This window comes from Staurois parvus, unplaced genomic scaffold, assembly GCF_062004578.1.
Source record: "Staurois parvus isolate SC_StPar_1 unplaced genomic scaffold, SC_StPar_1.0 ptg000402l, whole genome shotgun sequence".
Taxonomy (NCBI): Eukaryota; Metazoa; Chordata; class Amphibia; order Anura; family Ranidae; genus Staurois; species Staurois parvus.
The window spans coordinates 4,782,424-4,798,155 of record NW_028318198.1 but is presented as its reverse complement, the minus strand read 5'-3'; the positions used below and the strand labels follow the sequence as shown (position 1 = coordinate 4,798,155).

The 15,732-nt window shown below is 41.2% G+C and overlaps 1 protein-coding gene across 2 annotated transcripts in view; it reads right to left on the bottom strand.

Annotated features, from left to right (window-relative positions):
- RNPC3 (RNA binding region (RNP1, RRM) containing 3) overlaps positions 1-13,613 on the bottom strand; it is a 49,756-nt gene extending 36,143 nt beyond the window's left edge. For both annotated transcript variants that reach the window (XR_016314097.1, XM_089686605.1), the window contains exons 1-4: positions 13,436-13,613; positions 9,256-9,303; positions 6,865-6,980; positions 1,389-1,469 (exon numbers count right to left, since the gene is read on the bottom strand). Coding sequence is in view for 1 of the 2 variants with exons in the window: in XM_089686605.1 (XP_089542731.1) it covers positions 1,389-1,469; positions 6,865-6,980; positions 9,256-9,303; positions 13,436-13,573 (383 nt within the window). In the remaining variant the exon portion in view is untranslated. The remainder of the gene's footprint in view (positions 1-1,388; positions 1,470-6,864; positions 6,981-9,255; positions 9,304-13,435) is intronic.
- Between the last annotated feature and the right edge of the window lie 2,119 nt (positions 13,614-15,732).

Below are 15,732 nucleotides of genomic sequence, written 5' to 3'. Positions count from 1 at the left end.
TAGGCTGGAAATAATTTAAATCACAAATGGAAATGATATGATTTTACAGTTTTACCATAGATACAAGTTAAGGTGTACGTATATGCTAAAAATTAATTTTCTTTTTTTGTCCTCTTTTAAACTGTTAAATATACAATTGAAAGGCTTTTGTTAACATGCCATCTGTTCAATTAAAAAAAACACAAGAAAAAACCTGTTGATCATGTTCCATTTATACTCCTTGAGATAACAAAGGAAGAATAATTAGCCCTCTTGTTTCTTATCTTGGACTGCAGAACAATTAACACTATGTATTGAAGATGAGGAGGGGGGAAGAGAGTCAGTAGTAGGCAAATGACGGCGCTCACACTGTCAGTTCACAAAGATTCTGTCTGTTGCCAGCCCAAGACAAGAAATTAAGAGTATTGGTAGCGGATGACTTGATTTTTTTTAATGGGTGAAGTTCCTCTCCAAATGAAACTGATCTGCAACAGGTACTATATATGATGACGTCTGACAGCAAAGCTTAGTGCTTCCTGGGAGCCAAGCATTTTTTTCAACCTACTTAGCTATAAAATGTTAAAAGGAACTAAACTGCATCTGAGCACCACAAACCAAAAATGCCATTGAATTCATTTATAAAACTTAAAAATAAACTCATCCATCCAGCCACATATCCTTGCTTTATTTTTCTAAGAAATCAGTTTAAAAAAACACCCTCCAAGCATATCTGGTCATGGACATCTTGAGTAAGGCTAGATTCAAACCTCTGCGTTCCTGCGGGCTGCGTTTTGCGCAGGCACGAGTGTCCATTCATTTGAATGGACTCCCGTGCCCTGGGACACGCAAGGAAGAAGTCCCTGCACTTCTTTGGAAAACGCAGACCACACAGGAACCCCAGTAAGGTTGCGATTTACAGTGTGGGCGGTGTGCCATTAGAATTAATGGAACCCGCCCGCAGGTCGCATTCCTCTGTGAAGGTGGTGATCCGCAGCGGCACCAACTGCACAGATGTTAACCTAGCCTAAGGGCAGATCATTCATGTAACATCCTGAAATCCATCTGCCCTTCGCTCATGCTCATGGGGTGTGCTTGGCTGAGAAAACCCCTCCTACCCTCCTGAAGACTCTTGGGATGTAGGACAATATTTTCTTAGGAACTGAACAAAAAAAAAAAAGCTTAAAACAAGTAAATATGTTTATGATAATGATGATGTTCTCCATTGATGGAACTTTTTTTTTCCTTGTTGTAATTACCATTTGAAAAAAAACAAAAAAACAGCCGAGTTTCACTTTAACTACGGAGAGACCCTATGTGCTTAATTGCAGGCAATGCAATGACACTTATAAATGCTATACAAATGTAATCAAAATAGTAGATGTAACAAACAAGGCAAACTTAATGCATACCCATGATTTGGTGCTATTCCCCTCTCAATGGAAACCTGGCTTGGGAGTTTTGAGTCTTTACATTCATCGGCTTTCTCACCACTGTTGAGAGAAGACAGGAAGGCAAACAAACGTCACTTGTACTTTCAAGGTCGGAGTGTTTTGGCAGAAAAAAAACAAAAAACACCTGACGCACCTAAATGCAAGTAAACATGCCTAAACGCTAGGCGTGTTTAGCGCTTGAGTGGTTCCCCCCCATTTCACAGCCACAATAAATATTCTGGCGAATTAAGTTAAAGCGGAACTATACATAACTCGGTTCCAGCGATGCAGCATACCCCTGCTCCCTGCCTGGCCGCTGACATCTTTAAGCGGCTGGCTTCCAGGACTTCTGGCCACAGTCATTGGCTGGGTGGGGATGACGTCAGTCCCACACATGCGCGTTAGTTCAGTAAGATTTGGCATTGCCGAATTAATACAGTGAGATGCGCATGCGCAGATACACAGGGTGCACCCAGCTGTCAATTCTCTATTATTCTCAATGAGAGGGTTTCATGCATGCAGGGCCACTGGCTCCTGGGAGGCTGTAAATACAAGCACACTGGAGCACTGTAATATGCACTTATGGGACCATGTCCTCTCAGCACAGGTTTGCTAAAAGAAAAACAAAAAAAAAAAAAATGACAGTAGTACCTCGGTTTACAAATTTAATTAGTTCTGCAGGACTTTTCGCACAGTGAAAAATTTGTAAACCAAAACGTTTTTTCCCATAGGAATGCATTGAAAACCAATTAATCTGTCACGAAGGTCGGAAAAAAGTAAACGCAGAACGAACTAAAACACTGCATGAGTTATGTTATCAAGTCAAGGGCCTCTTCCCCACAACCCTGGCCAGTGGTTGTGGGGGTCTGCGGGCAGGGGGGCTTATCAGAATCTGGAAGTCCCCTTTAACAAGGGAGCCCCCAGATCCTGGCCCCCTCCCCTTACCCATGTGAATGAGTATGGGGTACATGGTACCCCTAGTCATTCATAAAAACACACACAAAAAAAAGGATAGTGTGAAAAAAAGACCAGACACTGTCTTTGACAAGTCCTTTATTAAAAAAACTAAAAGAATGTCCCCCACAGTAGTTCCAACGTCAATCATGATGCCCGTCGTCACCACCGCTGCAGACGATGGCTTCCAGCCCTCTGCCTCTGAGCTGGCTTGACAGTTCTTAAATATGTAAGGGGTGGGGCCACCCGGGGACATCACCTGAGTGACCCCGCCTCATGTAACATCATCAAACAACTGAAGCAGGGAAGCAGGCATTTCCTGACCTGCCAGGCTGCATGCTCGGATAAAGGTTCTGGTATGGATTTGGGGGGGGGGGGGGGGGGGGGGAGGGACAACCATGTCATTTTTTTTTTTTAATTTTGGCATGGGATTTCCCCACAACATCCATACCAGACCCGAAGGGCTTGGTATGGATGGGAGGGGGGACCCCACGCCGTTTGTTTTTTTTTTTATTATGGTGCCGGTTTTTAAATGTAATTACAGCTTTTTTTTTCTTCACTATAGCTCAGAAATTCAGCTGTCACTTTCCCTCGCTAAAAGAAAGAAAGTTTTCTTTTAGTTTATTTCCGGAGTTGAGAAACAATGTTTCCTTTTAGTTTCTTAAGAGAAACAAAATTTCCATTAACTCCGGGGAAAGTGACAGCTAATTCTGTGAGCTATAGTGAAGAAAAAAAAAAAGCCGGCAATGGCATTTAAAAATCGGCACCGACATACACTTCATATTGCGAAAAAAAAATCCTAAAAAAATTAGTAAACCGAGGCATTATTTTCAATGAATTTTCGTTCGGAAACCAAAAATTACGTTAACCGGAGGCGTTTGTAAAAAAAGGTATTACTGTAATATATATGATATATTAGGATATTAGGAAACCCCAGTAAAGGAAAGTTGGTGAATATACATATATACACACACATACAATATTGCCAAAAGTATTGGAACGCCTGACTTTACTGGCATCCCAGTCTTGAGTGCCCACCCTTTGCAGCTATAACAGCTTCAATTCTTCTGGAAAGGCTGTTCACAAGGTTTAGGAGTGTGTCTATGGGAATGTTTGACCATTCTTCTAGAAGTGCATTTGTGATGTCAGGCACTGATATCGGACGAGAAGGCCTGGCTTGCAGCCTCTGCTCCAATTCATCCCAAAGGTGTTCAAAAGGTCAGGACTCTGTGCAGGCCAGTCAAGTTCCTCCACCCCAAACTAGCTTATCCATGTCTTTATGGACCTTGCTTTGCGCACTGGTGCACAGTCAAGTTGGAACAGGAATTGACCAGCCCCAAAGGGTTCCCACAAAGTTGGGAACATGAAATTGTCCAAAATGTCTTGGTATGCTGATGCCTTAAGAGTTCCCTTCACTGGAGCTAAGGGGCCAAGCCCAACCCCTGAAAAAACAACCCCACACCATAATCCCCCCTCTACCAAACTTTACACAATGCAGTCAGGCAAGTACCAATCTGTCAACTGCCAAACCCAGACACATCCATTGGATTGCCAGAGAGAGAAGCGTGATTCGTCACTCTAGAGAACACATCTCCACTGCTCAAGTCCAGTGGTGACATGCTTTACACCACTGCATCCAATAATTTGCATTGCAAAAGTGATTTAAGGCTTGGATTCAGCTGCTCAGTCTTGGCAACCCATTCCATGAAGCTCTCTACACATGATTGTTCTGCTAATCTGAAGGCAACACAAAGTTTACAGGTCTTTAGCTATGGACTCTGTAGACAGTTGGTGACTCCTGCATGCTGTGCTCTTAGGCTGCTTTCACACTGAGTTTTTCAAGTGTTTTTGCACTAAAATAAGCACCTGAAAAGCTCAAAAAACTGCTTCCCTGTGTATGTGAATGTATATGTATGCATGTTTTCACAATGAGTCGTTGCGCTTGTGGTACGGTGTAAAAACTCCTGCTTGCAGCATCTTTGGGGAGTTTAAAAAAAAAAAAAATACCCCAAAAATGCCTCTTCCCATTGAAATCAGTGGAAAATGCCTGGAAAACACCTGAGATGTGTTTTTGGAGCAGGTTTTAAGTCACGTGTCCTTAAAAACGCCCAGAAATCATGGCAAACACACCTATGCAGTGAAATTTCATGGATGGACTTATTGCACAGCTGGCAACCTATTACGGTACCACACTTCAATTCAGTGTGCTCCCATTCTTTCACAAATGTTTGTAGAAGCAGTCTGCATGCCTAGGTACTTGATTTACACACCTGTGGCCATGGAGGTAATTGGAACACCTAAATCCAATGATTTGGAATGGTGTTCCAATACTTTGGGCAATATATTGTGTATATGTATATATATATATATATATATATTGTGTATATGTATATATATATATATATATATATATATATATATATATATATATATATATATATATATATATACATATATATATACACACACACATACACACACACACACACACACACTATAAAGTGTTAAAATGTCAGGTTTCTGTGATGTGAAAAAATGAGAAAGATGAATCATTTCAGAACTTTTCCACCTTTACTGTAACCTATAAACTGAACAACTCAGTTGAACAACAACTGAAATCTTTTAGGTGAAGGAAAGTAAAAATAAACTAAAATAATATGGTTGCATAAGTGTGCACACCCTAAACTAATACTTTGTTGAAGCACCTTTTGATTTTATTACAGCAGTCTTTTTGGGTATGAGTCTGTCAGCATGGCACATCTTGACTAGGCAATATTTGCCCATTCTACCTTACAAAAACACTCCAAATCTGTCAGATTGCAAAGGCATCTCCTGTGCACAGCCCTCTTCAGATCAACCCACAGATTTATCGGATTCAGGTCTGCACTCTAGCTGGGCCAATCCAAAACCTTAACCTTCTTCTGGTGAAGCCATTCTTTTGTTGATTTGGATGTATGCTTTGGGTCGTTGTCATGCCGAGAGATGAAGTTCCTCTTCATATTCAGCTTTCTAGCAGAAGCCTGAAGGTTTTGTTCCAATATTGACTAGTATTTGGAACTGTTTATAATTCCCTCTACATTGACTAAGGCCCCAGTTCCAGCTGCAGAAACACAGCCCCAAAGCATGATGCTGCCACCACCATGCTTCACTTTGGGTATGGTGTTCTTAAGATGATGTGCAGTGTTGTTTTTGCACCAAACATATCTTTTGGAATTATAGCCAAAAAGTTCAACCTTGGTCTCATCAGACCATAACACATTTTCCCACATGCTTTTGCAAAATTTATCCGGGCCTGGATGTTTTTCTACGTAAGAAAAGGCTTCCGTCTCAACACTTTACCCATAGCCCAAACATATGAAGAATATAGGAGATTATTTTCACATGTACCACACAGCCAGCAGTTGCCGGATATTCCTGCAGCTCCTTTAATGTTGCTGTAGGACTCTTGGCAGCCTCCCAGACCAGTTTTCTTCTCATCTTTTCATCAATTTTGGAGGGACGTCCAGTTCTTGATAATGTCACTGTTGCGCCATATTTTCTCCACTTGATTTTGACTGTGTTCCATGGTATAGCTAATGCCTTGGAAATTCTTTTGAACCCTTCTCCTGACTGATACCTTTTAACAATGAGATCCCTCTGATGCTTTGGAAGCTTAAGACCATGGCTTTAGGATGTAACTAAGAAAATTTCAGGAAAGACCTACTAGAACAGCTGAACTTTATTTGGGGTTAATCAGAGGCACTTTAAATGAAGGCAGGTGTGTACTGACCCCTATTTAACATGATTTTGTATGTGATTGCTTAAAGCAGAGTTCCAGTCACCGGTCAAAAAATAGAAGTCAGCAGCTGCAAAAACTGTCACTTACCTGCCCCTCGGTGTGTCCCCTGCAGCCCGTTTTACTGGCCGTCCTGGATTTCAGGAGGCCGGCATCTTCAGTGTGGGCACCCGGCTGTGATAGCTTGCGGCTTCACAGCTAGGTACCCATTGTGCATGCGTGAGTAGCACTGCACTTCATGAATGGTCCTGTAGTCTTCTGGGACCTGTCGCATGTCCCACAAGACTAAAGCTCCGCTTTAATTCTGAAAACAGCTACATCTCCAGTTATAAGAGGGTGAGCACACTTATGCAACCACATTATTTTAGCTTTACCCCCCCCCCCCCAAAAAAAAATTGTTTGTTTTTCAATTGAGTTGTATAGTTTACAGGTCACATTAAAAAGGTGGAAAAAGTTCTGAAATGATTTATCCTTGTGCCATTTTTTTACATCACAGAAACCTAACATTTTAACAGGGGTGTGTAGACTTCTTATATCCACTGTACATACATACACAATATACAGTATATAAAATATTACACAAGTGGAAGTCATAGAAAGAATAAGGCCCTTGTGATGGTGTCACAGTGCATGTAGCTCCAGAGCAAATAAACAGCAAGATGAGCACACATTCTTTATAGAGCTTAGTCATGTTTTAGTCTACATAGAGAAAAATAAAATCCAAACCTTTTCTTTTTTTCAGAGAAAGATGGCTGGTCTGGTAGGTGAACATGATTCTCCTTAGCATATTCAACCACAAGTGTGTGACCCAACACTGTGAGTTGGTGTAGTACTGAAACAGCCTGTAAACGAACAGTGTGAGGCAACTTCAGAGTGCTTGTTCATTTAAAATAGATTATAAACCACAAAGTTTAGTTGCTTGCAATAAAATTTTAGATACTTTATATGAGAAGAGAAAGAAAGGAAAGAAAGGAAAGAAAGAAAAGAAAGAAAAGAAAGAAAAGAAAGAAAAGAAAGGAAGGGAAGGAAAGGAAGGAAAGGAAGGAAAGAAAGGAAAGAAAGGAAAGAAAGGAAAGAAAGGAAAGAAAGGAAAGAAAGGAAAGAAAGGAAAGAAAGGAAAGAAAGGAAGGAAGGAAGGAAGGAAAGAAAGGAAGGAAGGAAGGAAGGAAGGAAAGAAAGAAAGGAAGGAAGGAAGGAAAGAAAGGAAGGAAAGAAAGGAAGGAAAGAAAGGAAGGAAAGAAAGGAAGGAAAGAAAGAAAGAAAGGAAGGAAAGAAAGGAAGGAAAGAAAGGAAGGAAAGAAAGGAAGGAAAGAAAGGAAGGAAAGAAAGGAAGGAAAGAAAGGAAGGAAAGAAAGAAAGGAAGGAAGGAAGGAAAGAAAGGAAAGAAAGAAAGAAAGGAAAGAAAGGAAAGAAAAGAAAGGAAAGAAAGGAAAGAAAAGAAAGAAAAGAAAGGAAAGAAAAGAAAGGAAAGAAAGGAAAGAAAAGAAAGAAAAGAAAGGAAAGAAAAGAAAAAAGTAGACATTTCCATAACCATGGCTGCACAGCTTTTCAAGGCTGACACTTAAAACACCTTACCTTGCTATGCCAATTATGCATCATAAGAAATCTGTACTGACAAAAACTGATGACCTTCTAAAATGCCACTTGCCTAGCTGGCTCAACTTTAAGTACCATCAGTTTCCAGCCCCCACATCACTACTGGTTCTGTAGTAACATAGGTGTCAGAGGATGAAATCACAATGCACAGTAGGAGACATAGGCATCCACAAATCTGAACGTGTTAAATGCTTAAAGCTGTTGTAAAAGCTATCAGTTTTTTTTTACCTTACTGCATTCCCTGCATTAAGGTAAGAAACCTTCACTAACTGTCCTCCCCCAATCCCTGAACACTTACCCCCCTCCTCTCATGATCTTGCACTGTCCCTAGCTGTGTCTCTTCTCCCTTCACTTCCTGTTCTCACAGGAGACACAGGCAGCAGCAGAGCCATAGGCTCTTGCTGCTGTCAATCAAATCCCATGGAGAAGAAATAGGGGCGTGGCCAAGCCATGATGTGTGTGTCCATATACACACACAGCCTGTCTTGTGAGCGATCCTTCATGGGTGTACTAATTGCACAGGGCTTGCTATGGAAGAAAATATCCTTTAGAGTCACTAAGATTCTGATGGAGGCTATAGAGCTTCATCAGGGCAAAGCTAGGACAAAGAAGCCATTGAAGGATAAGTATTATATCCCATCTTTAGCAGAAAAGTTGTCAAGGTTTTAACCACTTGCCATCCAGGTCAATTTTGACATTTCTCACATATATATGTTAAAATCAGAAGTTATATTTTATGACAGCCAAGGCTCTGTAGAATAAAATGGTGGCTGTTTCAATTTTATATGTCATACTACATTTGCACAGCCATTTATCAAACGCAAATTTTCAGGAAATCACACACTTAATTTTAGCGCACTCAAAACACAATACCCATTCTGTGGTAAAAGATGATATTGCACCAAGTAAATAGATACCAAACGTGTCAAGATTTAAAATTGCACACACCTGTGAAGTGGCAAACTATGGTACTTAAAATTATACATAGGCTACGCTTTAAAAGCCTTTACAGGGTACCAGTTTAAAGTTCAACATGAGCTCTGTCTCTCTGATGTTCGTGGCGATACCAATTTGTGGTGCAATTGCCGTTTACATATGGGTGGGGGACCTATGTGCACATTTGCATTTGTACGTGTGCACAGGGGGGTGGGAGTGCCACAATCCTGGTATAACCACTCGGTCCTGTGGCAGTATACAGTATATACATCATAAAGACAGGAAGTGGTTAAAAAGAAACCTGTAGTGGGAAAGCATCAATACTGCCATTTCTGACTTCTCCTTTCTGAATATACTACTTACCCAGCTGTTTGCCTTGATCTAATGGCTTCCATAATCTCTGAGTCCGTGACCTGAACCAAGTATGAATATCAGGAGTCCCCATGTCACTCACAATTTTCTCATCTGCCTGTTTGTTCCACATCTGTGTTTACTTTGGTATGCACAGATAACACGCTTCCTATAATGCACTTACTAGTTAGTCTTTGAGCAAGACATGCAGTATAAAAAACAGGAAAATTATACCTTTGCAGCTGCAAATTCATTTGGGTAGGTTGCAAAAGCCACATATTTCTGGAAAGAAATAAAAAAAACAAAGTTTAGAAGGTTGACAGATCTGAGATGACATTTTCAGCATTTACTTTCTGATCACTGGAAATTCCAACCGGCAGGCTAGTTTGTCTAGTGCTATCCTCTTTCCAGTTATTTTCTTTACTGCATTGTTTGGTCAACACATGAAAGGAATCTTATATTAAGCTCAGATAAAGTATTTAATGCAACACAAAAATAAGCTCTTATTGTTCAATATGCACAAGAGAGGGCGTGAGCAAGAGGGGAAAAGCTTTTATGATGAGGGGCATGACGATGCCTCCTTACTGCCTGATTTAACTCTGTAAATGCTGCACCACAGTTGTGTGCAATGCATGGATAATGCACAGACCTGCATGGGAAGCATTCTGTGGCAGAAACACCCACCAAATGCAACATGCTGCTTATTTCTTGCAGTGGCGCACAGCATGGTAACTGTGGCATATGTACAGCTCTGGGCAGCTGCATGTCTGTGTTCAGGAGGGCAGTTGGCAGGAGGGAGGAGTTAGAAAAGGGGAAGGAGAAAGAAAGATTAAGGTTGGCTCTAATACCTTCAACTTGAGGTTCTGAGGGTCCCATACACTGCCTGCTAGCCTTTAACCACTTCCCTTCCGGCCGTTGTATATAAACGGCCAGATGGTGGCAGTGCAGGGTCGGGTGTCCATTTATAAACGGCCTCCTTGCACCCTGCTTGTGCGCACTGAGCGTGCAGCACTGCGATGCGTTGTCCGCTGTGTCCTCCGGACACAGTGGAACACCAATCGTCGGACGGGACCTCTGTGCGAGGTCCCAATCATGTGATCACTGATTGGCCAATCAGTGATCACATGCAGAGTAGTAAGCAAGATGTCACTTCTGACATCATTGCTTACTACATGTGAAATCTGTGAATGATCACAGAGGTCACATGGTACAAGGTTATTCACAACAGCCTTGTACCATGTGACAAGCTGTGACCAATCGCAGCTCACACAGTAGTTCTCAATGGCTGCCAGAATGCAGCCAGAAAGAAGGAGAAATGATTGCTTTTACAACCTTTATGGGTGTAAAAGCAATCAGTGTAAAAAAAAAAAAATCATCACCCCCCACAAATAGTACAGTGTCACCATGGTGACACTGTACTGTTGGGTGACTGTATGTAAAAAAAAAAAGAAATATAAAAAAATGTAAAAAAAAAGTTTAAAAATTATAATTTTTGGTTATAAACTAATTTAGGTTATTTATTTTACTAAAAAGATAACGGAATAAATTTTGGCCAAGATTTATGATGAAATACTATTTGCAAAATTTAATAAGAAAAACACTATCAAAATTTTTGGACATTTTCATTTATATAGCAAAAAAAATAAAAATTCCAGTGGTGAATAAATACCACCAAAATAAAGCTTTATCTGTCTCAAAAAAATGCTAAAAAATTCATATTGGTAAAGTGTTGCATGACCGCGCAATTGTCATTCAAAGTGTGATATCACTGAAAGCTGAAAATTGGCCTGGACAGGAAGGGAGTAAAAGTGTCTGGACTGGAAGTGATTAAATACCTCCACACACTATCACAAGCTTCTGATAGCACAGGATTCTAATTACCCCACATACTATATTCAGATTCTGATGGCTCCTTGGCACCCCCTCCTAGATTTTAATTACCCCACAAACTACCTTTGGCTTCTTGATGGCCCTGTGGCACCTCCCATTACATACTATTTATCTGACACATTAACACCAGTCTCTGATGGTTCCATGGCACTGCTCACTATATTCTAAACATCCCACAGAGTACTTCCAGCTTCAGGTGGCCTCCTTTTTGTGCTCATGAACTAAACTAGCTCACATACAACTGCTGACTCATAATGGTTCCATGACATTGCACACTAGATTATAATACCCGCTCATACTGCCACAGCTCTGCAGTCCTATTCATTCTTTTGGGGCTTTTTAGTACAAGGGTGCCATTACACGTTAAAACAACCATTTCATTTTATTTAAAAAACAAAAAAGTGCAAAGCATTACTACTTAAAGAAAACACACTAAATACTTACCTCTCAAGTGGGTGACAAATCCACAGCATACTCTTTTTGAGCTGTATAGTCTCTAGCAAAGTCTTAAAATGGAACCAAAGGCAGGAAAACTTCTATTCCAATGGTACCCCACTTCCTTGCTGGCATCTTTTCCCTGGCTTCTTCTGGATGCTGATCAGCACAGGAAGTCACTACTGCACATTCATCCCTGCACACCGACACCGGGACTACCAGAACTGTAAACGGAGCTGTGCATGAGCACTTCAATTCCGCTTTAGATGCTTAACCACTTGCCCTCCAGTGGATTTACCCCCCTTCCTGACCAGGCCATTTTTTGCATTATGCCGCTGAGTTACTTTAACTGACTATTACGCAGTCATGCAAGGCTGCACCCAAAATAAATTTGTGTCTTTTTTCCCCATGAATTGAGCTTTCTTTTGGTGGTATTTGATTGCCTGTGCAGTTTTTATTTTTTGCGCTATAAAAAAAAAAAAAAAGACACAATTTTGAGAAAAAACACTCAAAGTGCGACAGTGCGGAAAGCTGGAAATTGGCCTGGACAGGAAGGGGGTATAAGTGCCCTGTAGGCTAGTGGTTAACTACATGCTGCCCAGCCACTGTACATATACGGCGGCAGGGTGGCACTGGCAGGCAAAACGACATTTTAAAACGTGTGTTTTGTAAACAAATAGGGGGCGCGCGCGAGGCGCGCCGCCGCCCTATCTGTCCCGTGGATCACCGCCGCAGATGTCAGTCACCGGGTCACAGCCGCTCCTTAGCGGCTATGTCCCGACGACTGGCGGCAAACAGTGACAGAGAGCACAACTGCAGTAGCTGTGCTGTCTGTCACTTCCCTGTCAGCTCGAGGATGAGCTGATCGAGAAAGAACAGTTTCTCTCTCGATCAGCCTTGTCCCGCCCAGTACACACCCCCGCCCCCTAGTAAAACACTCCCCTCACTCCTATAACCCTTCCCTGCAAAATAAAGTTAACCCCTTCCTCCCCATTGCCATTAGTACAGTGTCAGTTTTTTTTTTTTTTGCACTGATCACTGTATTAGTGTTTTTGGGGATGTCAGTGACCCCAAGTCAGTACCCCCAATGTCAGAATGTCTGCCGCAGTCCCGCTGGTCGCTGCCATAAGTCACTGATCGCCGCCATAATTCACTGATCGCCATCATTAGTATAAAAAAAAACAACTAAAAATCTCAGTATCTTTCCCGCCATTTGTAAACGCTATAACTTTAATGTAAACCAATTAATTTACACGTATTGGTTTTTTTTTTTTTAGCAAAGACATGTCGCAGAATGCATTTTGGCAGAAATTTATGACTAAATTTGATTTTTGCATTTTTTTTTTACTGGACATGTTTTATAGCAAAAAGTCCAAAATATTGTTTTTTTTCCTCAAAATTGTCAGCCTTTTTTTTTATAGCGCAAAAAATAAAAACCGCACAGGCGATCAAATACCACCGAAAGAAAGCTCAATTTGTGGGGAAAAAAAAAAGGATGTAAATTTCATTTTTGTATCATATTGCATGACCGCGCAATTGTCCGTTAAACTAGCGCAGCGCTGTATAGCAGAAAAATGGCATAAATTGCAGTGTATACCATAGTTTGTAGACGTTATAACTTCCACACAAAGCAATCAATATACACTCATTGGGATTTTTTTTACCAAAAACATGTAGCAGAATACATTTTGGCCTAAATTTATAACCAACTTTGAGTTTACTATATATTTTGTATAGCTGAAAATAAAAAATATTGATTTTCTTCAAAATTTTGGGCTTTTTATTGTTTATAGTGTGAAAAATAAAAAGCGCACAGGTGACCGAATTACACCGAAAGAAAGCTCTATTTGTGTGAAAAAAAGGACGTAAATTTCGTTTGGGTGCAGCATTGCATGACCGCGCAATTATCAATTGAATTAGTGCAGCGCTGAGTAGCAAAAAGAGGCCTGGTCATTAAGGGGGGTAAATCCTCAGGAGGGCAAGTGGTTAAGAAGTGATATATATTCGTAACTGGAGTGCATTGGTAATCCTCCACTGTACACATAGAAGGGGCCATGGCTGTATACACGGTGTCTGTGCTCCCTCTTACCAGGCTCCCCCTCGTCCTCCCTGAACACAGGCGCACACTGTCCGCTCCGCTCTTCTCCAGCAGCTCTCTCTGCTCCTGCGGACTCAGCTCAGTTGGAAGATGCCGAACCAGCAGCGTCCTCCTTCCTCCCGCATCCATCTCTATAGTCGTCTAAAACTACAAACACAACTTCCGCCCAAACAGAAAGGACTTCCTCATGAAACATCGCGTGACTTGAGCCGCCATCTTTTTACCGAAGAGAGCCTTGCCATCCCCCGCAGCCATATTACCGGCAGTAGTACGCTTGTGCCCCCTCATGGTTATTGCGAGAAGTGCACCGTAGAGCCTCCAGTTACACTTTACAGCAGGGAGTGAGGTATGCACATAGTGGCGATCAGCTGGACTACAGCTGTGTGCTTCTGTGGCGAGGCGCTGGATGGAATTGTGACCATGTGCTCCTTAACCACCTGCCCTCCAGAGGATTTACCCCCCTTCCTGACCAGGCCATTGTTTACAATATGACGCTGTGTTACTTTAACTGACAATTGCGCGGTCATGTAATGTTGTATGTGAATTAAATTTATGTTTTTTTCCCTAACAAATAGAGCTTTCTTTTGGTGGTATTTGATCACCTCTGTGTTTTTTATTTTTGGCTTTACTTTTTGCTGGAAAACATCCAGTACAAAAATTTTACAAATCAAATGTCATCTTAAATTTAGGCCAAAATGTATTCTGCTACATGTCTTTGCTAAAAAATATCCCAATACATGTAAATTAATTGGTTTCCATGAAAGTCTTTAGATTGTACCCTCCTTGAGAGTTAGGCACTGATGTGAATGTACAATATATATACTGTATATATGTAAAGCGCTGCGTAAATTGACGGCACTATATAAGTACCTAAATAAATAAAGTTATAGCGTCTAAAAATGGCCAGTATATATACTGGAATTATATATATAATATTAGTAATGGCGGCGATCAGTGACTTATTACGGGACTGTGGCAGGTATGCTGACACTGGGTGGGAACTAACTGCCATTGACATCCCAATGACACTAATACAGTGATCAGTGCTAATATAAAGCACTGACACTGTACTGACACTGGGCAGGAAGGGGTTACCATCTGGGGCAATCAAAGGGTTAACTGTGTGCTGTTTTACGTTATGTTCTGTGTGTGTTTTACTAGGGAGACACGCTACTTTGTATTTCTCTGCTGTGCCAAGAAATACAAAGCTGCATGTCCTTGCTGGCAGGAGAGAGACCTGTGCTGTTTACACACAGGTCTCTCTCCTGTCAGCTTTCCCTGACAATCGCCGGGTGTCAGCGGGGAATCTCCGGCCGGAACCCGGTGACTGACATCCCTAGCTGCCAATGTCGCTGCAGGTAGGGATGTCAGTACTAACAGACAGCATCTCCAAGCCTGACCCATGACAGTAAGGTTTATTGTGTATGCAGGCAGAGGTGGCTCTAGATTTGATGAGGTCTTAAGCAAAATTTAGACATGAGGCCCCCATCCGTCTGTCCATCCGTCAGCTAAGCAGCAGGTCTTCCCAGATTGAGATCCTCATGCGGTGGATGGGAGGGCTGATGTGCGCAGACGCAATGTCACTCCTCATTGGCTGGTGGTCGGAACTCCAGAAGTTTTAGGTTATGGGGCTCTTAATCCTGCCTGCGCACAGCAGCATTAACCAGTACGGCTGCAGAACAATTTTTTTATTTTTTGCATACATATAATAATCTCAATTTTTGGCAATAAAACTACTTAAACCCCCAGGCACTGTAGAATAAAAAAGGGATATTTGCACATTTTTATGTCACATGATATTTACAAACTGTTTATTAAAAACAACTTTTCAGGACAAAATATATTGAAATTAATTTTAGTGCAAAAACACACAATAGAATACCCATTTTTTGTTAAAATATAAAAGATGAGCTTGCATTGAGAAAATAGATATCATGCATTTTATGTCTTAATATTGTGTGCACCCACAATATCGCCAAACACTACGATGCCCAAAAATCACAATAGGTGACCCTTTAAAAGCCTTTGCAGCTCATCAATTTAGAGTTAACTAGGAGCTCTTGTACTAGAATTATTCTCACTTTGACATCTGCAGCGATATGCCACACATGTGGTGCGACCGTGGTTTACATACACATGCACACCCTGGGCTTGCATTTGCGCAGGTGTGTGGGGCAGCAGGGGTTACAACAATTAAAAAAAAAATGTTATGTATTTTATTATTTTATTTTTTAAACTTTTTATTTTTTTTAAATGTTTTACTTGATTGCTATCACAAGGGGTTAATA